The sequence below is a fragment of the Neolamprologus brichardi genome, chromosome 16 (genome assembly GCF_056152115.1).
Source record: "Neolamprologus brichardi isolate AB-2024 chromosome 16, ASM5615211v1, whole genome shotgun sequence".
NCBI lineage: Eukaryota > Metazoa > Chordata > Actinopteri > Cichliformes > Cichlidae > Neolamprologus > Neolamprologus brichardi.
Window position 1 is genome coordinate 36,673,110 of NC_142119.1, and position 25,169 is coordinate 36,698,278.

General features: G+C 44.1%; 2 protein-coding genes across 4 annotated transcripts in view; one reads left to right on the plus strand and one right to left on the minus strand.

Moving 5' to 3' along the window:
* Positions 1 to 8,031, plus strand: part of raph1a (Ras association (RalGDS/AF-6) and pleckstrin homology domains 1a) — a 65,038-nt gene extending 57,007 nt beyond the window's left edge. For both annotated transcript variants that reach the window (XM_006806636.2, XM_087852985.1), the window contains 2 exons: positions 89 to 219; positions 2,023 to 8,031. In XM_006806636.2, coding sequence (XP_006806699.2) covers positions 89 to 219; positions 2,023 to 4,377 — 2,486 coding nt within the window. In that variant the 3' untranslated portion in view covers positions 4,378 to 8,031. The remainder of the gene's footprint in view (positions 1 to 88; positions 220 to 2,022) is intronic.
* A 4,535-nt stretch (positions 8,032 to 12,566) lies between these two features.
* LOC102775680 (uncharacterized) lies at positions 12,567 to 24,872 on the minus strand. Of its 2 annotated transcripts, XM_006806633.2 has the most exons (13): positions 22,359 to 24,872; positions 19,518 to 19,630; positions 19,330 to 19,371; positions 19,211 to 19,237; positions 19,045 to 19,116; positions 17,394 to 17,459; positions 17,178 to 17,204; positions 17,058 to 17,102; positions 16,937 to 16,972; positions 16,782 to 16,862; positions 15,973 to 16,069; positions 14,019 to 14,128; positions 12,567 to 13,493 (listed from the first exon to the last, which is right to left on the minus strand). In XM_006806633.2, the coding sequence occupies exons 1-13, from the start codon at positions 22,432 to 22,434 to the stop codon at positions 13,317 to 13,319; spliced, it is 969 nt and encodes a 322-aa protein (XP_006806696.2). In that variant the 5' UTR covers positions 22,435 to 24,872; the 3' UTR covers positions 12,567 to 13,316. The 2 variants fall into 2 exon arrangements, with proteins under 2 accessions (XP_006806696.2, XP_087686142.1); XM_087830016.1 differs by having other exon boundaries at positions 17,058 to 17,204.
* Between the last annotated feature and the right edge of the window lie 297 nt (positions 24,873 to 25,169).

The window sequence follows — 25,169 nt, forward strand, 5'->3', positions numbered from 1 at the left end:
GCTCACATGAGCTCATCTGTTCTCTCACGTCAGGGCCTCCAAGTAGACACACTGTCATCAGTTTTTCAATGTTTTCTTAACCCTCCAGAATCCCAGTCCAACCACTCGAGCCAGTCAGACAGTGGTGTATCAGAGATGACATCATCGGGCCACACCCGCTCCCAGAGTGTCGTCAGCTCCATTTTCTCCGATGCTTGGAGGAGAGGAACGCAAGGAGAGGTGCGGTCATGCTCACAGCGTGTCCCTTCATCATCTGTTTGCTTGTGTTCTTCGCCCACGTTTCCCCTCTGCTTTCCTACCAGCGATCAAAGATGAAGGGACGTATGCCAGTTCCACTTTGTGCAGGAGGAGGGAGTGGAGGTTAGACAGGAAGTGATGTAACCGGCATGTCAACAGCTTGGCTGCAATCTTTAAAACACTGGTTTTATTTGAAGTGACACTTGAGCTGCAGTTGTATAACAATCATGACATTGAACAGTTGAGTAAATCTGGTAGATGTAGATGTTTTCCTCGACTTTAGGCCCACGCTGCTTCCTCCAGCATTTCTGTGCATCAGTTTGAAGGTGAAAATACCCCAAACTGTACGAGTCTTTAAAAAGCTACAGTAAAAACAAGCAAATGTAGATATTGCAGATGTATAGTTAGGATTCAGGACTCTTCGTTGGTCGTCAGAAAGCCAGTAGCTGCGAACACAAAGCTAAATCCTTCAGTGTTTGCAAGTCAGGGTTTTACAAGATGTAATGTAACACAGGCTTGTTATCATTACTGTACGTGGAGTGGTCACGCTCACGGTGACCCCAGTGAGGTTAGAGTCAGGACCATCCCGCCAGCTTGTCTCTATGGCAACATGTATATGTTGGTTTTCACCTGTTTTAAACGGCTGCAGCCAACCTGTTGGATTTTCTTCCTAACCTCGTGGTGTGAGTGCCCTGACTAGCAAACATTTAATAATGTTTAACTAAAGCTAACCAGACATGTTTGAGTCCGGTTCACGATGAACATCGTTCAGATCAGAGGCCAAACAAAGAGTTTATAAAGAAAGCTGGAACTAACGTGGAGCAGCAGCTAAACCACAAACTGCCTCAGAGGAACCTGACACCTGTCCAGAATATAAAACGTGTTAATAACATTGAACTCTAATAATAATGTTGAAATATGCATCGTTTGCTAACTATGACTTGAGCATACAGTGATTCAGCAGTGTGTTGATTTAATGAGAAGGTTTCCACTGTTCATTGCTCGTATACTGACAGCCTGCTGCTGGCCTTAAGTGCCCCTCTGCACGAAAACATTAACTTTATAGTAACTTCAGAATCAGAGAAACTTTATGAATCCCAGATGGAAATCCCAGCAAATACACAACAAACAACAAGAAGTCGTATTAAATTAGTTTAGGAACAAAGTTACGATAGATAAATATAGAGATATAGGAATAAATATACATATGAATATAAAAGGACAACTTGTAACATTTTATACGAGATAAAGTCAGTTTGGGGGATTTAACAATAAACTATGTTGATACAACTGTAACAAATTAAAAAACAAGGCATGTTTTCAGTTTTATTGATATAAATCACAACAACGACGTGCTTTATATATAAGACGCTCCAATAAAACAGAGACAATCCCAACAACCAGACAAAGCCAGCATGAGCCTGCATTGGGCGACAGTGGCAAGAAAAACTCTTTTTAAAGGAAGAAACCTTTAGCAGGGAGGAAGACAGGAAACGGAGGAGGAGACTGTTAATGATTAAATACAAACTGGTGTATAAACACATTTAATAACAAACACATTCAGTACCTTTGTATATAAGGCATGTTAAGACCTCACACGGTTGGAGTTTGTAACGACGCTTCAGTAAATGTTTGTGTGTGTTCTCTGCACTCGTTTGATGTCTCGCCTTCATGTGGAGTTTTTGAGTCGGGTGTCTTCAGCTTGCGGTCATTTTTTCTTTTTCCCCTCCTTTCTCACCACGTCTTGATCCTGCACCCCCTCCCCGCTCTGATCTCTCTCTGCAGATGATGAAGATCGACCCGATCAGTAGACCCATCCCTGTGCAGATACCCAGCCTCTCCCCCCAGCCGCTCCCTCTCTCTCAGCCTCAGACTCCCCCATCCCGGACCAGCTTCACCGACAGCCTTGTTCCATCTGAGGATTCCTCCCCGTCGCCGCCGTCGCCTCCTGCACCGCCCCCTGTAGCGAGCGTGGCCCATCAGCCGGCGCCTCCCGCCTCATACGTGAAGTACAGCACGCTGGCTCGCCTGCAGAGCCAGAACCAATCCAGAACGCAGCAGGCGGGTGCCCCCCCACCCTCACCTTCCAACTACAACACCCTTCCAGCTGCCTACAGCACCCCCCCTCAGCTACCACCGTCTCCTCCCCCTCCTCCTCCACCCACGGCACCAGCGCCGGGCTCAGCCATGGCAGCATTGAAATTTGGCCCTCCGAGCCCATCCGCTCTTCCTCCACCACCCCCGCTGGAGGAGGAGCCCCCCTATCTCCCACCCCCTCCTCCCCCTGAGAGCCCGGATGCCAATGGGTTGCCACCTCCACCACCTCCAGAGCCCATCCCTGGCGCGTGCACTCAACTCTCCAACACGGGCCTCCAACAGTTCCTGGCACAGAAGTTTCCCAACATGGTGTATGACTTCAGCCCAGCAGTGCCTGATGAAAACTCTCCCAAACCTCCACCTCCACCTCCCACTGAGCTGTCTCCTCCAACCTCCCTGCAAGGTCTCCGACCTCTGTCACCCAACGCACCCCCTCCTGCACCTCCCAAAACCTTCACTGGAGGATTTCCCCCTCTCACTGCTCCCAAACCCTCCGGCCCCTCTTCCCTTCCCATCGCACTCTCACCCGTGTCTCCAACGCAGCCACAAGTTGGACACGGATCATTTAAAAAGCAGCAGAGTTTCTCCACGGGACACTCCCCAAATCAGCCACCTCCCACTCTGCCAAAGCAGCACAGCCTTTCCTCCAAAAATCTCGCCATCTCTCCCTCTTCCACCTCCTCTTCCGTCTCCATTGCAGCTGCTACCTCCTCTTTGGTCAAACAAATTGTCAATCAGTTCCCAGGAAACCCCGCCCCTAACTCCAGCATGGAGGGATCCAAGATCGCCGCCCCTTTGTCTCCTCCAGCAGTTAAGGCCAAACCAAAGTGGCAACCTGGCAGCGTCGTGGCTCCACAATCCCCAGAGTTCCCGCCACCTCCTACCGACAGCTCCCTGGGAGAGTTCCCCCCTCCTCCCTCTTCTTCTTCGTCCTCTAAGACAAGTTCGCCCATAAAGAGGTCGCCTTCCTCCTCGTCCACGGGATCCTCCAAACGGGGCCCTCCACCCACGCCTCAGAGAGCCTCCTCAATCCGCTCCAGTTCGTCAGGAGAGACCCAGGAGGAGAGGCCCAAGACGGTTGAGAGCCTGGTTAGCAAATTTGGCCAAGCTCCTCAAATGGGCACCTCGTCGAGCTCCTCGTCCGCGACGGGGTCACCTTCTAAAGACTCTTCCTCACTTCCTGCTCCGCTACCCAAACCGGGGAAACTGAACCTGGCGAACCTGCCGCTGGCGCTCCAGGGACTGCAGACCGGGCAGCACCACCAGCCGGCTGACTTCCAGTGTCCTCTGCCCCCACCTCCTCCTTCCCAGCCTGCTCACCTCGATTCGTCCCCAGACTACTTCCCACCTCCCCCCAGTGACTCTGAGCTCTTTCCTCCTCCTCCTCCTTCCCACCCATCAGATTTTCACCAACCCCCAAAGGTGGCAGTGGTGAACCCCCAGCCCCAGATGCCGTCACACCAACACCCGGCAACCTCCTCCTTATCCTCGTCCTCATGGAAACAAGGGTCGCTGAAAAAGGGGGCGGTCCTTCCTCCAACACTGAACCGGCGAATGAGCAACACGGCGCAGTACGATAATACAACTTCAATGCCCCTCTCACCACCCCCTCTATCTCAGACCCCACCCCCATCACTGTCTTCCTATTCCTCCTCACCTGTTCCCCCCACCTCCCCCAAATCCGTTGCTCCAGGCTCCCTGGCACTAAAATCTCACTTCCTGGAAGACCTAAACCGAACCCTTAAGAGGAAGTCCGTGTCTCGCCACGGCTCGCTTACCTCCTCCCACCTCATATCCTCCTCCAAGATGGAGCTTGTGGGCACCATGGACGACATGGCGCTCCTCCCCCCTCCTCCGCCTGAGCTCCTGCAGCAACAGCAGCAGCAGGGAGTCCGAGGACACTCTCAGACTTTATCTCGCCACCACGCGCACTCCCACTCCGCCAAACACGCCAACATCTCAGGCTATGCAACGCTGCGGCGAGGCCCGCCTCCTGCCCCGCCGAAACGGGACCAAAGCACCAAACTGACCAGTGAGTGGTAGGGGAAGGAGGACGCTGTGGGTGGAGCTTAAAGAACTGAACTCAACAATTTGGTGTAATTGTTCCTGAAGAGAAAATAATTAATGTCTCCTTATCCGTCTCGCTCCATCCTAAACCATCCACCCTCGGACTCTGAGGAAGTAGCAAGTGTCCTACTCTTGATCTCAGACCCTGTTAATATTAGCCTCATTACTCTTATCATTAACAATACATGTTTAATCCAATAAGTATGAAATATGTATATATCTGTATACAAGCGAAGCAGAAAAGTCACCTATCGAGCTTTTTTCACAACGTCTGTGCAGCTTAATTGAAACGCGACAAGAGACAAAGACTTTAACGGCAACAGAGACCGTTTGCTGCGAAACAACAGGTACTGCATGGAGCAGTGGCAGTGATGTTACTGATCAAGGGAAGGAGGATAAGTGAAGGACGGCACAGTGTGTAAATGTGTATTGTGAACTGAAGGGGGGAGGCAGGCGGGGAGCCCTTAGAGGGAGGTTTGCCATTTATTTCCAACTGTTTTTGTGTGTTTTTATATAAGATTATTTAATACTGGAAAGATATTGTTGTTATAGTTATTTTAAGATTTTAAGACGTGTCCGGAGTGAATGAGTTTGACTGGGGATGGGTCCGCCTTCTTCTCTAAAGATCTGGGCTACAGCCAGTTCCTCTGGGTTTATATTTGGGTCATTTCTAAAGAAGTCTCTTTTGTTCCACTCTTAACAAACCGCCAAGTAACTAGCAAACTGTTTAGGGTTAGGTTGCATTTTAGCCACGTGTCAAACAAGCCGAGTTGGAGAAACGAGAAGATGCTACTTTGGAAATCAAGTCCATGGAAAGGAGCAGATGTGAGATTCATGTTACGCAGGTTCACTGGTGTTAAGAGATTGGCAGCTTCGTGGCTAATTGGTTTCTGACTCCCAGGGCGTAAAACCAATTGGTTGAATATCTGCTGATTGAAAACATGTTGGATGTCAGGTAGACATTCAACCAGGGATGCTGGGCACAGATTATAAACAAATTAGGACTGAAATTACATCACACGAGTATATTTGCGCCTGTTGTTTTCTCGTCTTCCCTCTGTGGAGGCCATCGGGATGGACCTGGACTTCTTTTCTCTCAGCTGTCTGTATTTAAGTGTTACAATGAGTCAGCTTTCGTGCTCCAATATCAAAGACGTCACCACATCGTTGTTGATGGGCCTCCTTCAACGTTGTAGAGGTCTTCCTGTTAAAAGGAAGGTCATCCCCCCCGCTGTCACCACACTGTCCTCACAGAATCTCATCACACTGTAACAGCCCGTTCTCACTCCCGAGGCGTAACATGCCGACGTTTTGTCACGTCCCGCGGCGTTCCTGAGGAACGCGAAAGGAGACCTTCGGCGTTCTTATGGTACGCGGCGGGTTATGGCTGAAATCCAGTGCAATGACGCTCCCGCGGTAATAGACGTTCCAGCCCTGTATTCCAGCCCTAAACCTAACCTTATCCCTAGCCCTAACCATAACCTTTTTCCTGAGCTTAACCAGGACTTTAATGATGTTAAATAGCGTGTTTCTAAGCGATTTGAAGAAAAAGAGCGAACATGTGTAGATTGAGTCCATACGGTTCTCATATTTCCTCATTTTTCCAAGGTCGTCATTTAGGAACGTGGTGGGTAGCCGAAAACGTAATATGTTGACGATTTGTCACCTAGCGTAAAATGTTACGCTTTGGGAGTGAGAACGTGTTGGCTGTAACGTCTTTGCCCGCACTAGTACGAGGAGCTCAGCCACTCGTTTTGGTCCTATTGAATAAAAAGTTCATTCATTAAGTTCATTATGTAAATCCTTGTCATGCTGTGTTTATCAGGTATACTGGTATAGCCGAAGAGTGTTTCACAGTCAGACCTGCCTGTCTTCAGCCAGCTTCAATGGAAATGGGTTAAATTATAATGTAAACTGATGCAGCAATCTCAAAGTAAGAAAACCACCCTGCGTGTGACTGATGTGTGAAGTCCAGCACCAGCTGATGCTTCCATGTGTAAGCTGTGTCAGTAATTAGTTTTTTTCTGGGTCATGGCTGAGTGAAATTTACATGATACTTTCTCACTGTGCAAGCTGGGGTCAGGGTGGGGGCGAGATGCAAAGTACATGGTAAAATATGACAAAGATGCTGCCCAAGCCTAAAGTCCACCAATGAAAGAAGACTGTACGAGTGTGTGTTTTAACTATTCAGTCACTTTGTTAGTTAGCGAAAGTGTGCGACCACTGAAGTAATCAAACACTAAAGGATATGCTGGGAACAAGTGCCTGAAAAGCAACATGCTCAAACTGTTAAAAGCATTGTGTTTACATCACGCCCTGACCTAAAGTCTGGTGTGATCTGTGACATGCTCACTAGCATCTTTGTGTGACGATGTAGCCAAAAAACACTCATCTCGAGCTTTAATGGGGCAACAACCTGATAGGATGACCGAGAGTAGCCCAGCTCTCTGTTGGCCTTAATGTCCCATTGCTGGAACGTGCTTTTGAAACATAACAACAGCTTCTATTAGGACAGGTTCAGGTGCAGTTAACTCATAGAACCATGAAATGCACAATTTCACTTTTCTATTTACTTTTGCGCCCCCTGGTGGTGTTTTTTTTAAAGACTAGATGGGGCTTCAGTCAACTGCAGGTCTTTTGAGCCCTGTTTAAACACTGAGCTCTGAAACATCCATCTTACCCTGATGTTAACCTTTGGAGTTGAAATATCTGTCAGATTAAGGTGACAGCTCTGTGAACTGTTCACCTACAGGATTCACTGGTTGCAGGATCCCACCCACATGTACAAACATTTAGGGTTAACGTTTGGTTAAAATAATATTTTGGGGGCTGTGATTGCGGATATTTTTCAGCACTGCCTGACACGAGGAAAGAGCACCCTGTTAAAAGAATACACTTCTCTGGTGCTAAGAGTGGATACAACCATGACACTGTCAGCTATCGTAGTTAGCCTTTGTAAGTCAGTAGATAAAGTCACACATGAATGATTCTGTTTTAGCAACATGTCTTCTGATAGTAGTCAGAGGGAACATGTGGTTAGAGTAGCCAGCAGGACGCTTCAGCTCAGTCGAGTAGTTCGTCTGATGCTTCCACTCCTATAGTTACTGAAACTTGCTCTGTCATTTTTGATAAAGTTTTTAAATCCATGTTCTGATCTTTCTTTCCTATTTTATGTGCCGCTTAACCTCACTCTGTCTCTACCTTCCAGTTTTTAATCCCGAATGATGAAAATCCTCTGCATGACATGTCACCACCACTGCACCAGCACAGATGCCAAATATATGATATTCCTGCCCCAGTTTGGCAATCATCTCAGCTTCCAGTTGTTTTTTCCGCTCCGGTTTGTAATTATGGTGAGAAAATGGTTTAAGTTCGTTTTAACATTTCAACCACCTGTTTGGTGATGTTGTTGGGGAGGTTGGAGGGATTCACCTGAGAGAAATACTTCCTATAACCCACTGCCCTGCAGGAAAGTACTCACTTGGTGTGTTTCAGCGACGCTCGAGGTACAGTTTGACGCTGATTGATGTCTTGAAAATGTCTTGCTCGAGGACGCCCAGCAGAGCACATGGCTGTTTGGTGTCACGACTGCTGTTGCATTTAAAATAAAGGAGAAATGATTCAAACGTGTGCACATCTGAACGTTTGTATACACGTCTGTAAAACATGTCAGTGCGTGGATCCATGTTTCTGGCAAGCTAGCAGAACTCCATCATGAGCATGCCTGTTAGCGGGTAAACTGATGCAACAAAATGCACACAGTGATGTGTATATATATGTAGTCTTTGTTTATAAAACATCCACAAAATGAGTTGATCAAACCAATAACCACAGCAAAAAGTGCCGTTTGTCTATAGCAGGGGTGGGAAACTCCAGGCCTCGAGTGCCGGGGTCCTGCTCATATTAAAACAAGTCAAGGAAACAGACCAGAATTGTAACAATTTACATTATAAAGATGGTGAAGCAAGTCATCATAACTTTACAGGCAGAAAATAAAAGTTTCTAGGGTAAAATAATAAGGAACATTAGAATAGCAAGTACTTTGTGATTTTACAGCATAGTCTTTTTATTCATATTTGAAATAAACAGAGTAAACAGAGGAGAGGCATCTTCCACTTACATGAATGAATAAAATACGTACACAGCACTATTACAAAACTGACAACATCTGAGATTTCAGAGTCCAGAGTGTCCATAAAGTAAAGAACATCCTTAGATGTGAAGGAAGGTATATTGGAAATTCTGAGTGAAACCCAACAGAGTATTTCAAACCAAAAAGCATCAACATACTGACATTTGAAAAATAGATGCTCTAGTGTTTCTGGATCGGAAGAACAGAAAAGAGTCAGACTCAAACTTAAACCTTTTATACAGAATTTCTCCAACTGGATAAATGTCAGAAATGATTCTGAAGTGTTTCTTTCATTTTAGGAGCAGGTGGCTATTTTAGGTAAGAAAATGACTTTTCTTTCAACGTGTTATCAAGGTCATGTCTGACATTGACATAGTTACAGAATACTGTTTGCTTACAGGTATTAGAGATTAACTTATTATTAAATTGTTTGTCCTTTATTGAGGTATTACCGTCAGTGAAGGTAAGCATGTTCTTATTAGTGAATACTTTAAAGTGTTTACGATGGTGTGGGTAGTGCTTTACAAACCTTATTATAATTATTAAATGAAACGTGTATTTTATATTTATCAATAAATTCTTCGTAAGATAGCAAGTTTCCCTTTTTATCAAGCAGATCAAAAACAAAACACCGCTATCATACCAGTCTGATTTAAATAAGGACTCTTATTGATGACTCTGACCCTGTTATTCCACAACACAGAATTGTGGGTGAAAATGAGTTTCCCAACATTCAAAGCTTGCTTATAGAAACTAGACAACTTGAGAGGAATCTCAGATATTTTAAAATCACATTTGAGCATAAAATCTAAACCCCGAGCTTATTAAAGAGTTTGTTTTAATATGGTACCACATAGATTGAGGGAAATGCAGTCGTTCATCCATCTGAGCCTGAACGCAGCAATAATGGATTCAAAGTCTAAAGCTTTCATAGTCTTTAACTGTGATTTGCGTATATAATGTGTTTTTAATTTTTCCAGATAAAGCTGAAAATAATAGAATTGGACAGTTTAATCATTTTAGGAGATGTAAAAATTGAATAACAAGGGTTATAGTCCTTCTGCTTTAGACAGTATGATACGACCTAATATGGATAAATCACGTGTTAGCCAATGATTAAATATTTTTTAAATATTTAACTACATTTAATCTAGAAGTTATGTTATTATTCTCTCCATCATTAATATTTTTACTGATTATTAAACCAAGGTATTTTACCTCCTCTTTTACTGGAATATTGTTAACAGTACTTTGATTACAGCTGTGCACAGCTAAGATTTCACATTTTTCAAGGTTTAGTGTTAAGACGGATGCTTTTGAGAATGAAAGGATTTTAGACCATATTTACATTCTTTAGAAATAAGGCAGTGTTGTCAACAAATTTTAAATTCTTTATCAAGAATGTTTATGCCTTCCAGATCTGAAGGCATTCACATACACTATAATACATCTATACACACTGTCGCAGATGTTTTTGAATGAAGATTTAAGGTGACAGGAAATATAAATAACTGCAACTTGAATCTTTACTGAAGTGTTTGACAGAGTTCAAGTTCACTGCTGTAATAACTAATAATGATTAATATAATAACTGTAATATTAGCCATATTATATTTACATTACCAAAGTAAGATGCCTTAGATACTTATTAAATCACAAAAAGCTCATATAGAAACAAACAAACAAATGAACAAACGATGTTTTCCTTCATTTCTGTCAAACAAAGCTGTATGAAATGTTTCCAGCGGTTAGTATCATGGTTGCTAGGCAACCTGGGCAGCGCGACGGAGGCTAGACCGTCCCATTTCACAAGCCTCACACTTCCAGCCTTAGCGGTGTAGGAGTACGCAGCCCTTGTGGACCGTTAAGGCTGCAGACCCTGAATTGGGATACAGCCTTCAAGACATATTGAGGAGGTATTTTACCCATTTAAAATCAGCTGTGGTGGATCAAGGACGCATCTAAAACCTGCAGGACACCAGCCCTCAAGGCCTGGAGTTGCCCACCCCTGGTCTAGAGGCCAAAAACATCCCAGGCTTTCTTTGAAAGAAGTAAATAATTATTCAGAAGCTCAGCAGGGTCGGGCTTGAATGGGAGACCACCTGGAATCACCATGTGTTGTAAGCAAGCGCACAGCCATAGTGCCCCGAACACCTCCAGTCTCATCTGATTGTGTGTTTATGAATGTGTGTGACTGGGTGAACGAGGCCTTTCCTGAACCACTATATAAGAACCAGTTCATTTGTCTTGGTATAAAAAATAATTGGTTTTGGCGCCCATATCCATGTCAGCTGTGTGTTTGTGACTTGTTAGATAATTTCACTTAAGATTGAAGTGTTGAGGTGCTTTGTAAAATGTAAATAAAAATAGAATGAAATAGAATTTTGCTCATAAGAGAACACAGACAATAAACCAAATGTCAGTTGCTATGGGCTCAAATTGTGGTCATAAATATTTTGTGCTTGGAAATCAGGATTTGTATGAGTAAAGTGAATTTGTGTGTGGAATACGTGTGAAACTCTGCACTCAAGTTTCAAGTTACAAGTACAAATTTTGACCCTATTTTTCTTCCTTTCATCTGATTGGCCAATGTCAATCACAAATTTAACTATCCAATCAGAGAACAGGTGGGTTTGGCTGTCGGAGGGGTGCATTATGGAGCTTCAGGTCCTTGAAGGGAATAAAAGCCCTTTTACATGCCAGCCCAACGTTTTCCTTCATCACCACGAAGGAAAACAGTCTGTGGTCGTCTGAGTTTGGTGATTTTTGTGTCACAGGTTTACGTGCTTAATGCAGGGACCTCCAGAGCCTTTTCAACAGCGCTGCGGACCGCGGGGAGGGGCAGTGCTGTGGAAATGACACAGTCTTCACTAGTGGGGATAGTTACAAAGCTTTCTTTGTTATGAATTAGCGACACATGTTGAACATTTGAAGATAAAAAACAGAAACTCTTGTAGAGGACATAAAGTCAGAGATAGAAACGACAAGGAGCAGGTGCAGCTAGTGCAGGTAGAGCTGCTGCAAAAACCCACAGAGCTCAGCAGCCAGCGCAACAAATTCTGTATCCTTGGCTTTTTAGTTAGCAGTTAGCATTAGCAGCACATGCTGCGTCTGACGTGAAAGGACCTTTATGCTGCGCACTGTGACTCACAGCAATGCTCCCGGGTCAGCCCTGACTTTGTGTTAAACTAATCCTAAAGTAATGATGGTATTTCTAACCACTGATATAACTTTACCCTTTCAACAGCTGCTGAAAGTTAGGGGACCTAGCTGCTATCGGATATTTATACAGAGATCCTCCAGCTTCAAACTGTATCACCCTTCAAGGACCTGCAGTTCAAAATAGCACCCCTCTGACAGAAAACCCATCTGTTATCTGATTGGATAGTTAAATCTGTGATTGACATGACATTGACCAATCAGATGAAAGGAAGAAAAATAGGGTCAAAATTCGTACTTGTAACTTGAAACTTGAGCGCAGAGTTTCACACGTATTATTTGGCCACACACAAATTCATTTTACACACACAAATCCTGATTTACAAGTACAAAATATTTATGACCACAATTTGAGCCCATAAGTTCCTTTTGAATTTGATGGCACCAACACAAAACATTGAGAAGAGCCGTGTTCAGCACAGTGCAGGACCCACCCGTCTTTAACACCTGAGAACAGCCGTCGCCTGGTGTTTGATGATGTAGACAGTTTTTTGCAGCCAATCTTTCTCTCTGAGAAACTCTGTACGCTCAGTCACGTTACTGACAGAAACGCTGTGGGGATGTGGTCCATCAGAAGCCAGCAAAGAAAGCTGAAGACAGGCAAGCAAAAGAAACTATTTCCATGTTTTGCAGTTTTTTGGACATTTCCTTGTTAAGAGAGTGTAACCAGGTTAGTTTTACAAATCTCACCTCAACGTGACAATCATAAGTTTGATAAGGCTGTGTATGTAGGTGTGGCTGCAGCTCAGGTGGCAGAGCAGGTTGTTAATCACAGCAAACAAACAAGCATGTTCACAACAAGGTAAGACAAAGTATTTGTTTTTATTGACCTCTTTGTAGGAGGCGGATCACTGCAGCACCACAAGAAAGAAACACTTTCCTTTTGGTTATGATGAAGACTTGTTTAAGTGCTTTTAAATGATGCATGCATAAATCATCCGTTGAGACAAAAGACAGGCAAAGCTTCCAGGTGTGGAAAGGCAAACGATACAGGAACATTATTTTAAGTGACTTCTGTTTGTGTCTGTGAGGAAATGAGCCTCCTTACTCCTCAGGAGAGTCACACAGTACAGTCCTGATGACGTTATGCTTTCAGTTGTCAGATCTTATCAAATATAACATGTAAACTTTGTAAATGTTAGAAATGCTGCAGGGGTGATCCCGAGGATGTTCAGTGACCAACAGTCTGAGATGGACAATTAGACATCGCCAACTTGGTGGTGGAAAAAACCTTTCAGCTCGAGCTTTCACAAAAGGACATTTCTAGGTCATATTAGAGTGGTCACATAAATCCAGGGATGCTTGTAAATGTTAGAGGAGCTGCTCAGACGCTTCTCGCTGCTAATGGACAGCTGAGGTTGGAGGTCTGGTTCAGCTTCAGTATGCCGTCAGTGTCGGGGATCCTGCTGCTCCATGCAGGGAAAACACACAGAAGAGAAGACACTGTGACTGTTAATAAAAATAAAAGAATAATCATAATCAATAATGATTTAAAGCTTCAGTATGTGAAGAAACACTCAAATCGTCTGTTTGTGTGGAGAGAGAGCAACACACAGACTCTTGATTAAACATCAGACAGTTGTGTATTGTGTGTTTCCATTCGATTGTCGCTGTGTGTTACCAATACGTTGATCCACTGAGACTCGGCGTAGATATACAGAGCCTTTTTGTCCGTGCGAAGCACCACCACGTTCTCCACCCGCAGCCTTCTCATCGCTTTCTCTCCATCAGCAACAAACACCTGCAGAGTGACACACGAGCCTGCTGAGGTCAAAAGAGTTTGTTTACACAGTGGTACAAAGTCCAGGTCTCCAGCTGTTTCCTCTTCAACTGCACGTGGGGTGAAAACATTTATAGCTCCTGTGTTTGGACCGAGGATTTAGTGCCCCTTTGATTGACAACTGTCACAACACGAGCAGTCACACAAGAACTGCTTTGTTTACAAATTAGAAATTCGATTACAGCATAACTGAACATGTAACTGAACGAGCACATGAACCTCATGCAGAACTATTCTGTGACTTATTTAAAGCTTACTGGTGGCAGTGGTTCCAGAGCTGCTGGGTCATCATAGCTAGAATCATGGTCTATGGTAAGCTAGCATGTGTGAATTCTGGTCCATTTGTCGGTGTTACTGTGGGTGTGCTGCTCCACACTCTTTCAGATCCAATACAACAAAAGTCTTGCTTTAAAAAATGCACTGGAGTGAGATGGCGTAAAGATTACTCCCCAGCAGAGTAAACAGTTTAACCAGTGTGACACTGACCGTGTGCACTCCGTCCACCAATCGTTGTGGGCTCTGAACCTGTGAACAGTTGCATGTGGCTGGAGGACCTGGGTTTCCTGTCTCTCCCTCCATGCCTGGTAGGATATACACTAAGAAAACACAAAGCGTAATCAGCTTTCTGCAACAAGTTTATATTTGAAGTTGTTCCAACAAGGCCATCAGGTCACAGCTTCATCCTTTCTGGGTATGTATGACTGCTCCATGCCTGCGTCGTTGGCCTGAACCACATTGCCCTATTAAATAATGTGTAAGTAAGTAAAACTTTATTTATATCGCACCTTTCTAGATAAAAGATCAAAAGGTGCTCGACACAAGGATGACAAAGTATAAAACAGAAACAGACAAAATGCAGTTCTAAAAAGTAGTGATGTGCGGATCGATCCTGAAATATCGATTCCTCCGATACCAATCATTTATGTTCTAGAATCGATTCTCACATTAAAATATCAATATTTTAGTAATTTAGGGTAAATTTGTAGTTTATCATTAACAGGAACACAGTGGAAAGAAACTATAACATCTGGATTGTCTACATTCAAAGGAACTACTTCTTCTTCCGCCTTTCATAGTCATGTGTGAAATACGGCTGTATAAATGTCTCGCAGCGCACTCACAACATAACTCATGATTGGAGTCATGTGCGAACGTGTTTTACCTCCACAAACAGCTGAGATTTGGTTTGCGATACATGTGGCAAAAAAGTGAGGTTTTGCTACAACACCACAAATTTGTCAAACACCTCAGAGTAAATCATATCACAGAATATGACGAGCGTATGTTGAGGTGAACTGAAGAGGAGGAGAGGGACAGGTGCTGCTAGGGCGAGACAGACATCTCTCACAGAGTCCTTTAGTGCTGCAGGCAACGTGTTCAGTTTTTTTTATTTCTATATGATGAATTCTGCATTATTAAGTGATAAGAACAAGTAATCTTATGTCCTGTAATCATTATGATGCTATAATTTGAGATACAATAAATAAAATAAGTTTTTGTACAAAGTATCAGATCAGTATCATACCACCCTGAATATTACTTGGTATCGGATCGGAAAGGAAATCAGTGGTATCGCACATCACTACTAAAAAGATGTTTTTAGTTGTTTTTTGAAAAAAACTACCGAGTCCACACATCTTACGCTCAGTGGGAGAGAGCTCCACAGTCTGGGAGCCACAGGGGCCAAAGCTCTGTCTCCCTCAGTTCTCAGCCTTGTACGCTAAATAACAAGTAGGCCCTGATCACATGACCTCAGGGAGCTGCTAGGCACACAGGGCTGCAGAAGTTTAATGATGTAAGCTGGTGCTTGTCCATGAAGAGCTCTGAAGGTCAGAACCAGAATCTTGACATGGACTCGATGGGGAGCCAGTGCAGCTGTATCAGCAGCGGTGTCACGTGTGTGAATACTTCGATGTTTCGGTCAGAAGCCTCGCTGCAGTGTTTTGGTTTAAACACGTAAACAGTGAATTACAGTAGTCTAGTCGTGATGAAATGAAGTGTGAACTAAAGTGTGGTTTTATACCGATTATTATGCTGCATGAAAGGATTATTACAGGTTATATAAACCTGCAGCATTAAAATGCTTCTTTAGTGGTTCTTTAGTGGTTGTGCAAACATCTGGAAAAAACACTGTCACACAATAAGTCGTGATCAAACAGAAAGTAATTATATACATTTTTATACAGTGTAGAGATGTAGATGGGAGTGTTCTCTGTAATATAAATAATTACATTACAGAACATAGTTTCTTTAGCACAGTTTCATGCCTCCCTGACGCCGTCACTGTCTAAAAAGAAGTTCCTAACCTCAATCAGACTTCTGTGGTGAAACGAAATTTAAATACAACTTTATAAACCTTCATCTTCTGCACCAATATCATGACTGTATATTTATATGCACTATAAAGTAGATCAAAACTGATAAACGTGTTGTCACAAACCTTGTCCAGGAAGTCCAGGTTCTCCAGTCTGACCGTGACGCCCCGCGTGACCAAGATGACCTTGAAACCCTTTGAGCCCACGAGATCCCTTCGGGCCCTGCACACAGTGATCACGCCGTTCATTTGGTTTGCATGCAGCAGACAAACTGAGGTACAAAAAAGTCGGTGTCCTCTTCGGCCCCATTTTATCTGGTTACCCTGGTAGCAGGTTCAGTCAGCTGTTAGCCTGGTAACGTGTTGGCTAGCCTGCAAGTACCTCGTTAACTCCGTCAGTCCAATATCCTGTATCAAAGTTGTAATCCAGACAGGGTTGTACCAAAAGTACCAAAGATTTGAGCAGTCTTTGCTCCAGAAATTGATGGCCAAAATTTCAAAAATCCACAGGACACGACCAAAACACAACTTTCAAACAAATGGCAAACAGGAAGTGACACAATTCACAGTGATTGATTGCACAGTCGTAGTTTTTTTGCTCCAAGGCTACATCCTATTAAAGGTAACCAAGCAGCAAATGTCTGTGGACAGTGAGAGGTAAGACGTTGCTGTTTCACATCAACAAAATGATATTTAGAAAATAGGTGCCTTTTTAAATATATGAATCTACTAACAGCTTTTCAGATCTAGAATTCATATAAACAGGTGTGTGTGTGTCGAAGGCTGAAGCCGGTACAAAACTTCACGTTTAGACGCCTACCTCACAGCTTTAAACAAAAAGGCATAAATGCAATGGGAACAATATCTCACACACACACACACACTGCAGGGTTTTCCACCATGCACACACTCTGTGTTTCATTCTTCGTGCCTACCGTGCTCCCCCTGTCCCCAGGCTTTCCTCTGGATCCCTCCTCCCCCCTTTTCCCCGCAGCGCCCCATTGGCCCGGGTCTCCCTGCAGCAGCACAACAGAAAGGCCTTAACACACTGCACAGCCAGAGATGTTCACTGAACGTGTCTCAGCTTCACCTTCTGTCCTGGGTATCCAGGGATGCCACGCTCCCCCTGCAGAGACGCACACATTCATCAGTCACATAATGTCAAACAGGAACAAATGCAGAAATGTTTTTCCTTCTTTTGATTTCTTCACCTTCACTCCCTCCAGGCCTGTTTTTCCTTTGACACCTTTATCACCCTGAACGATAAAAATAGCAAGTGTCATCGGAACATATGTGTAAATGTATGACAGTAAAAAAGTAAAAACACTTACACTGAATCCCCTCAGCCCCTTATTGCCCTACATAAACACACAAAGGAACTTCGTATCAGTAGTATTCAAACAAAATACAAATGGGAAACTGTCAGGATGAGTGTGAATAACATACATGTCTACATGTGGGCAGGACAAACTCTAGCCTTTAATGTCGTTTATGGGATGTGTCCTAAATCAGGTAGTATATACTATGGCTGCTGGCCTTTAATGTACCTTCATCATCCCAGGAGTTCCTATGTCTCCATACAGGCCCCTCCAGCCTCGGTCTCCCTTCTCTCCCTGTGGAAACATCGACTCATATCAGCTCATATTTCACTGTGTAAACATTTAGATTTATACATTATTTCAATAAAGGGAACACTGATGATGTCTATCACATCTAATATTCTTAAAACCTATAACAATGGCAAAAGGAAACTAAATACTGATGACATCTGGCTTTGGATGGAAAGGCGACTGATACACCTGAGAAATCGAGTTAGTGAGATGTTTTCTGTGCTCGGTGTTTCCTGTAAAAACATGAAACTGTGGCGGGGGCGTGGTTTGCTGGCCTGCTGCAGAGGAGGGGTGACACAGTGAACTGTCTGGGCGGCATGGAGGCGGGGAGGCAACAGGTGTACAGGATTTAATTTGTTAATGAGGGAGATGTCTTGTGTGCCCACATGAGATGGAGCAGATGATGCTGGGAGGGAGTGGCTCGGTCCGAGGCGGGTGCCAAAGATTATTTCCAAAATAAAAGGACACTAAGCATAACCTGTGTGTGTGTGTGTGTGTGGGTCCTGTGTCACAATGACCTAAACTGTATAAGATGAGTCTTTATACTTATTGAAAGATCTTGGTGTGCACAAGGAATAACAGGTAGCACAAGCATTACAACCATGATTAATAACAAACCCTGGCAGCCAACAGCAAACCAAGAACAGATGCCCCCACCCTGTATGTCCGTGAATGAAGCAGAACTTTATTTTCATTGGGACCTCGGGCCAAAGAAAAAACCTGAAGTGCCTCAGTGTCACGTGCAGGGTGCAATGTGAATTGTATTGGGTCAATTGTCATTGTCAGTCCATCTGCGCTGTAACTGCAATAATTTAATCAACTGATTCGCACTACAACCTGGTTTGCCTCTTATCTGTAGCTATTTTTATTTAATTTAATAACTGTACAGTACTCTGTTTATAGTAACCACTGTCCTTAATGTAAATATGTAAGCAGCAGCCTCGCCTCTGTCAGTGCGCCCCAGGGTGGCTGTGGCTACAATGTAGCTGCATCACCAGTTTGTGAATGGATGTGTAAAGCGCTTTGGGGTCCTTAGGGACGAGTAAGGCGCTTTATAAATACAGACCATTTACCGTTTATTAGTCATAGCTTTACAAATACAGGATGTGACTTTATTATTGCATAAACGCAAACCTCAGAGTTCTTAGTCACACAGTCGCATTACTGTAAACATGAACTTTGTGTTACACAAAGAGTTTCTTTTTCATTTTTTCACCACTGTTTCAATTCTCTGCAATTCTTTATTTTACATGTTAGGTCTCTTTAACCATTACTTTTACACTCCTGACAGTTCAGTTCAGTTTTATTTACACAGCGCCAAATCACAACAACAGTCACCTCAAGGCGTTTTATATAGACCCTACAATAATACATACAGAGAAAAACCCAACAATCTTATGACCCCCTATGAGCAGCGCTTTGGCAACAGTGGGAAGGAAAAACTCCCTTTTAACAGGAAGAACATTAGTAGTTCTTTTTAGTTCTTAAATTAAATGGTAATTTCTGTTTTTATTTGATCAGAGCAAGTCTTCCCTTGTTACCCCCCAGATGACCATGCAGTCAGTGTTGTGGTGTACGTCTGTATAACCTTTTGACCTGGCTGGCCCATGGCTCCTTGCACTCCACCTTCTCCCTCTGGACCGAACACACCAAGCTGCCCCTGAAATACACTCACAGTTAGCTTTTGCTTTTATGACGTCTTACATGCAATATTTATGAGCCTGAAAAGATGGGATAACCGTCTCACACTGTACCTTCGGTCCTCTGGCTCCCCTACAGCCCTGCAACAGTAACAGTACTATTACTGTAACAGTACAAAGGGGGTGGGGGGGGGGGGGGGGAATTAAATATGTAAAAAGATGGTCCTGCATACTTTTTCTCCTTTAGGTCCTGTGATGTGTTCTGTTACGTCAACCTGGAGAGTTACAGAGACATTAAAGGGTGCTAAAGGTTGGGCTAAAGGCTAAAGGGTGTGAAACATTTATCCCTGAAGAAAGTCTCAAAGGAATCATTTTAAAACAAAGCTAATTTGTGGGTAACCGAGAGGAGGGAGATCATCACCATTAGCTCTGCTTTCCATTTGATTGGAGGAAACATAGGTGGTGGAAGAGGAGGAGTGATGAAGACTTCACATTTTGAAACTGACCACCTGCTGCCTCTGCTGGATGGGAATCCTGCACAGAACAAACATCATGTTAATTACTGTGTTCCCTGTGCATTCTGGGAAAGGAGGGCACTGAGATCAATCAGATCTATAATCATGACATAGTGAAGGTTTTAGGCAGTATGTGAAGGGAAAAACAAAGAAGGTCATGAACACTTTCTAAAACAAATTACATCCTGTGTTTTGATTTTACGCACCATCCATGACATCATGTTATCCAGAGTGATCCTATGATCGAGGCTCTGTGGCTCAGACGTTAAATATTGTGGGGCATTGATTGTTGATTTGTATATTTCACTGTCTGACGTGTCTGCACAGCAGTCATGCTGCTGCATGTGCAGTCACCAAACACCTTTCCACTCTTTATTCTCTTCATAGCAGCCCACACTTCATCCTCGCTAATGCCCTGCACAAGTGTGGGCCACTATGAAGAGAATGAAGAGTGACTGCAGGTTTCAATCTTATAAACAGTACATTTGCATAATGACTGAAACCAGCACTACTGAATGAACAATGGGCTGGGAGGTCAGTTCGTTGATTATTAAAATGTAATGTCAGTCAGCTGAGACTGAAGAAGTCACCTGGATGATGACGAAACATTTGCTGCATCCAGGTGAACAGAATCAACTTTCGGGGTTTACTTACCTGGATGACTGAGCATGCATCAAGACACTGGTGCTGATGTTCAAGAGCAAGGGTGATATGCAGAGCTCTAGTAACTACACAGGGATAAAGTTAATGACCCAAACTATGAAGATAGGCTGAGAAGAGAGGTGACAATCAGTGAGCAGCAGTGTGGCTCCCTATCAAGAAAGAGCTCTATGTGATGTTTGCTTTGAGAGTGTTGATGGAGAAGAATGGAGAAGGTCAGAAAGAGTTGCACTGACTCTTTGTGGCTCTCAAGAGAGGAACTGAGGTGCTGCATGAGGAACTCAGAGTATGTGAGACACACACAGGACAGGACACGTACAAGGATAGCGAGATAGTGGTGAGGTATACGGCAGGAGTTACAGATAAATTCAAGGTAGGGGTGGGATTATATCAGGGAACAGCTCTGAGCCCCTTCTTGTTTGCTGTGAGATGGACAGGCTGACAGATGAGGTCATGCAGGAGTCTCTGTGGATGTGATGACATCGTGATCTGTAGTAAGAGCCGGCAGAAGGCGGAAGAGACCCTGGAGAGGTGGAGGTATGCAGTGGAGAGGAATGAAAGTGAAGCGAGGCAGAATACATATGTGTGAGTTAGGGATGGACCGATCCGGTATTCCGTATCGGTCCGATACCGACCTAAATTACTGGATCGGATATCGGAGAGAAATAAAAAATGTAATCTGATCCATTAAATATCACGAAAGCACCTCACAGAACTTGCCACATGGCGTAACCCACATCTGAGCAGTGTGCATCACGTGATAGAGCGGCTGTGGCGTGCGAGACCTGTCGGCGGTCTGGTTGAGCATTTGGAGCCTGCATTTCATCTCCGAGGAAGTTTTCCCAGAGAGAAGTAAAGCAAGTGTGTAAGTTCATCTCTGAATGTCTGTAAAGCATTCCAGCGTTAAGCTTAACAACCGATATATGGAGCGACTGCCTCTTCTTGCTGCTACTTCAATCGTGAAACTGATCAATGATCAGCTGATCGGCTCTTCTGTCGCGACTCCGTCTCTCTTGTTTGTTTTTGGCCCACTTTACACCAGAAATAGGAAACCAGCGGATAAACAATTAAAAAACACACTATATCGGATTCATATTGGTATCGGCAGATATCTAAATTTACGATATCGGTATCGGACATAAAAAAGTGGTATCGTGCCGTCTCTAGTGTGAATGAGAGGGAGACAGGTGGAAAGGTGGACATGGAAGGAAGAGAGGTAATAAGGATAGATGAGTTTACATACCTGAAGTCAGCCATCTGAGGCAATAGACAGTGCACAAGAGTGGTCAAGAAGAGAGAGCAGGCAGGGTGGAGTGGGTGGAGATGAGTGTCAGGGGCGATTTGTGACAGAACAATAGCAGCAAGAGTGAAAGGGGAGGTTTACAAGATCTTAGTGAGACCTGCTATGATGCATCGTCTGGAGATGGTACAGAAGGCAGAGCATAAGATGTTAGGATTTTCAGAGTGAGCAGGATGGACAGGGTTAAATATGAGTGTGGAGGGGCGTGGTCTGCGGTGCCGTGCAGGGTTATGAGTGGTCTCGTGGTGCGATGTGCGGCTGGCAGCTCAGTGCTGCAGCCGGTGTAAATAAATGGCTCAAAATTACAATTTGTGGTCCCGCCATGCCTCATTCACGCCACAATGAGTTCATCACAAGTTCTGCCTGAGCAGTTTGGAAACAAAGGGGCAAGGCTGAGATGGTTTGGACATGTACAAAGTTGCACAGGTCGTTCAACATGGAGCTGCCAGGTAGGGGAAATGCTCATTAGACAGTTACTTCAATATTTTGGGTTAATTTGGCATCTCCGGCCCCAACTCAGCTCTCTCCTTCACCAGGTCAACACAGAAGTGTTTTCAGCCTCTCTCCGTGCACAGATATATCACGTTGACCTGTGTGGCCCCTCCCTTGTTTGACCACACCACCGCTACTTGTCATATGACCACGAAGGGCCCTTGCCATTTAAAGTATCAGTCACATCTTAATGGTTTAATCTGAGACTCACTGAGGTGGGTGCTTTACCTTAGGAGGCAAGAAAGTGTTAGTGTTTATGGACTTAACTGTTATCCAGTGTTATTGTTTGACTCACTTGTTGTAATAGAGGAAGCAGCCGACAGGAGACTGCTTAGCAACGCAGTCCATCCTAGGATCAGTTGAGTCAGCATCTCAACACTTCCTGCAACCACAAATCATGACCACTAAGGAAAGTACTGTTTCCCTCTGTGGTCATTTAAATATGGCTTCATGTCTCTCCTTCCGAACCAACACCCACCCTCTTTTAGCAGAAAGATCCATGAAACCATCAGTGATGACAGATATGTAATTAATAGTTCAGACACAGCATGAAAGAAGGGTTTTCGATGGGTTGCAAAGCGGCTTGGAGATCCACACCAACGTCAGGCAACGGATGTGTGTGGGCCCAGATCAGATATTTTAGGACAGATGGCATGAATATAATTTGTTTAAGTTGACCTAATATGAGACAACAGTTTAAGCTATAAGAATGTGAGGAACGCTCAGACACTTCGAGATCAGGCGGACACCCTCCCGCGCTCATCTCCCATCCGGATGGTTTATGCTCAAAAGTGTTGAATTGTATGGAATAAAATGATTGAGCTTTTATACACCGAGTATTGTCCTTCCTTCAGCCCAACAATCAAAAGCATTGGGAGGATTTAACAGTGTGCACGAGAGGCAGATTTAGAACTTGTTCGTGTCACGCTTAAAATAATTCACCCTTCGCAGTTGTGACTCTTCCAGCTCACAGTGGAACTTAAGTTTTCTTACCCTGGACTCGGCTGCAATGCCAAACACAGATTACAAACTTGAAGTTAAATAATCTGAAAGACCTCCAATGCAGGACCATAGTCCCTCCACTGAAACTCTAAATTAATAAATGGAATTTATTATTGTTCTTGTGCTGTTCATAAAACCCATTAAATAATGGAGAAGAACTTTTCCCCTAATATGTAATTAAGTATAAGAGCTCAGGTATGTTCATGCATTATAGTCAGTGTAGCGTGTCTTACCTCAGTGCTGTTTCCTGCTCAGTGCCTGGCAAAGCTCTAGTCCTGTACCGGAGATGTCTGTTGGAGCTGCATCTCTTCCTGGTCATGATCCAGCAGAACTGCAGCCCAATCTGCTATGCTTGCACGTTCAGTCTTAATCTCAATCAACTGTGGAAATGCAATGCAGCTTCTGGCACTGCTTCACAGGAATAATCAGATAATTACTTTAACACTGAGCCAAAGAGGAGCCTGCTGATCAGGACACATGCTGTGGAGGATGAAACTTTGAAAGCGGTCTGTAGCACTTTCTCTCATAATATATTACATGAGTATATCAGAGCCCCATCAGTGCTGTTCATCCTGCATTGCAGCAATGGTCATAGTGGGTAACTGAAATAGTTTAAGCACTTTTTACCCTGTAGAAATCAGCTGATCTTTAGTGAGCCCTTTGGATAAATGGGACTCATGGCCGTTGATCAGTGGTTGTTGATCAATGGTCATGAGAATTTGAATAATTATGATGAAGAAACTGACCTCCCAGCCCATTGTTCCTTCAGTGGGCTGGTTTCAGTCATTGTGCAAATGTGCTGTTTATAAGTTTGGGGAAATCTGCAGTCAGCTGAGACTTAAGACGTCACTTGGACGAGTGACAAAACGTTTCTCCCGTTGAAAACGCTGCATCCAGACGAACAGAATCAACTTTTGGAGGTTTACTTTCCTGGATGATTGAGCATGCATCAACACATCTGAAATAAAGCTGATCCATCTCTGTCCTCACACACTCGGGATCTGAAGTTCTACTTTTACATTTTTCAGTTCTACAGTTCTGCTGACATATGAGCTGTTTCTTTGTGAACATACCTCATTAACAATTATTCAGACAGTGTTTTTAAGCTGAATATTTGCAACAAAAAAAAACCCACAGTCAGTACTAAAAAATGAATCAGTGGAAAAATTAAACACACGTTTACTTACGCTGCCAAGTGGGAGTAGTTGGTTTCAGTACATAAATATTGGGCTTTGGTATTTAATCCGTAGTTATTGGTGTGACTATGGTGTGATTATCAATCACTGTATTCAAAAGTGAGTAGAGGGACAGGGTGGCTTGCTTGGCTCCTTTGGGTGGCGCTGTCACTTGGTGTTAACTCGCTCTGCGGTAGAGTACCACATCCTGTTCCTGCTCAAACACAGTGGTGTTTCTGAGTAGCTTATCTGCTTAGCAATTTAATTAACAACTTTTAAATACATTCTTTTTTCAGAGTATAATCTTCACGTGCTTCATCCGAAGCACACTTTCTGTGTACTCACTACCTAATTTATAGCCAAAGTATTCACTCACTGTCTCTGTACTGTTTCGCTAGCTTAGCTTAGCTCATAGCCGACCCGTTAGCACCATGGCTACTTCACCTGTCCCTCCTGCACTTTCTTGCTCATTGTGTCAGATGTTTAGTTACTCCTCGGCCTCCTTTAGCAGTAATGATATCTATAACAAATGTAGCATATTTGCAGCTCTGGAGGCCAGGATCACTGAATTGGAGACTCGGCTTCGCACCCTTCATTCACCCGTAGCTAGCCAGGCCCCTGTAGTTGGTGCAGCCGAAGATAGCGTAGGCCCCGCTAGCTGTTCCCCGGCAGACCCCAAGCAGCTGGGGAAAGAGGGCGGCTGGGTGACGGTGAGGAGGAAGCATAGTCCTAAACAGAAGCCCCAGGTGCACCACCAACCCGTTCATGTGTCTAACAGTTTTTCCCCACTCGGCGACAAACCCGCCGGGGGTCAAACTCTGGTAATTGGTGATGCTCAGACATGTGAAGCTAGAGACACCGGCAACCATAGTCAATTGTCTTCCAGGGGCCAGAGCAGGCGACATTGAAGGAAATTTAAAACTGCTGGC

Coding starts and splice junctions, on each gene's coding strand:
- LOC102775680 (XM_087830016.1), bottom strand. CDS start 22,434: ATGCTGACTCAACTGATCCTAGGATGGACTGCGTTGCTAAGCAGTCTC. Junction 19,238..19,329: donor CAGGACCTAAAGGAGAAAAA/GTATGCAGGACC, acceptor TTACTGTTGCAG/GGCTGTAGGGGAGCCAGAGG. Junction 16,070..16,781: donor CTGGGGACAGGGGGAGCACG/GTAGGCACGAAG, acceptor CACTGTGTGCAG/GGCCCGAAGGGATCTCGTGG.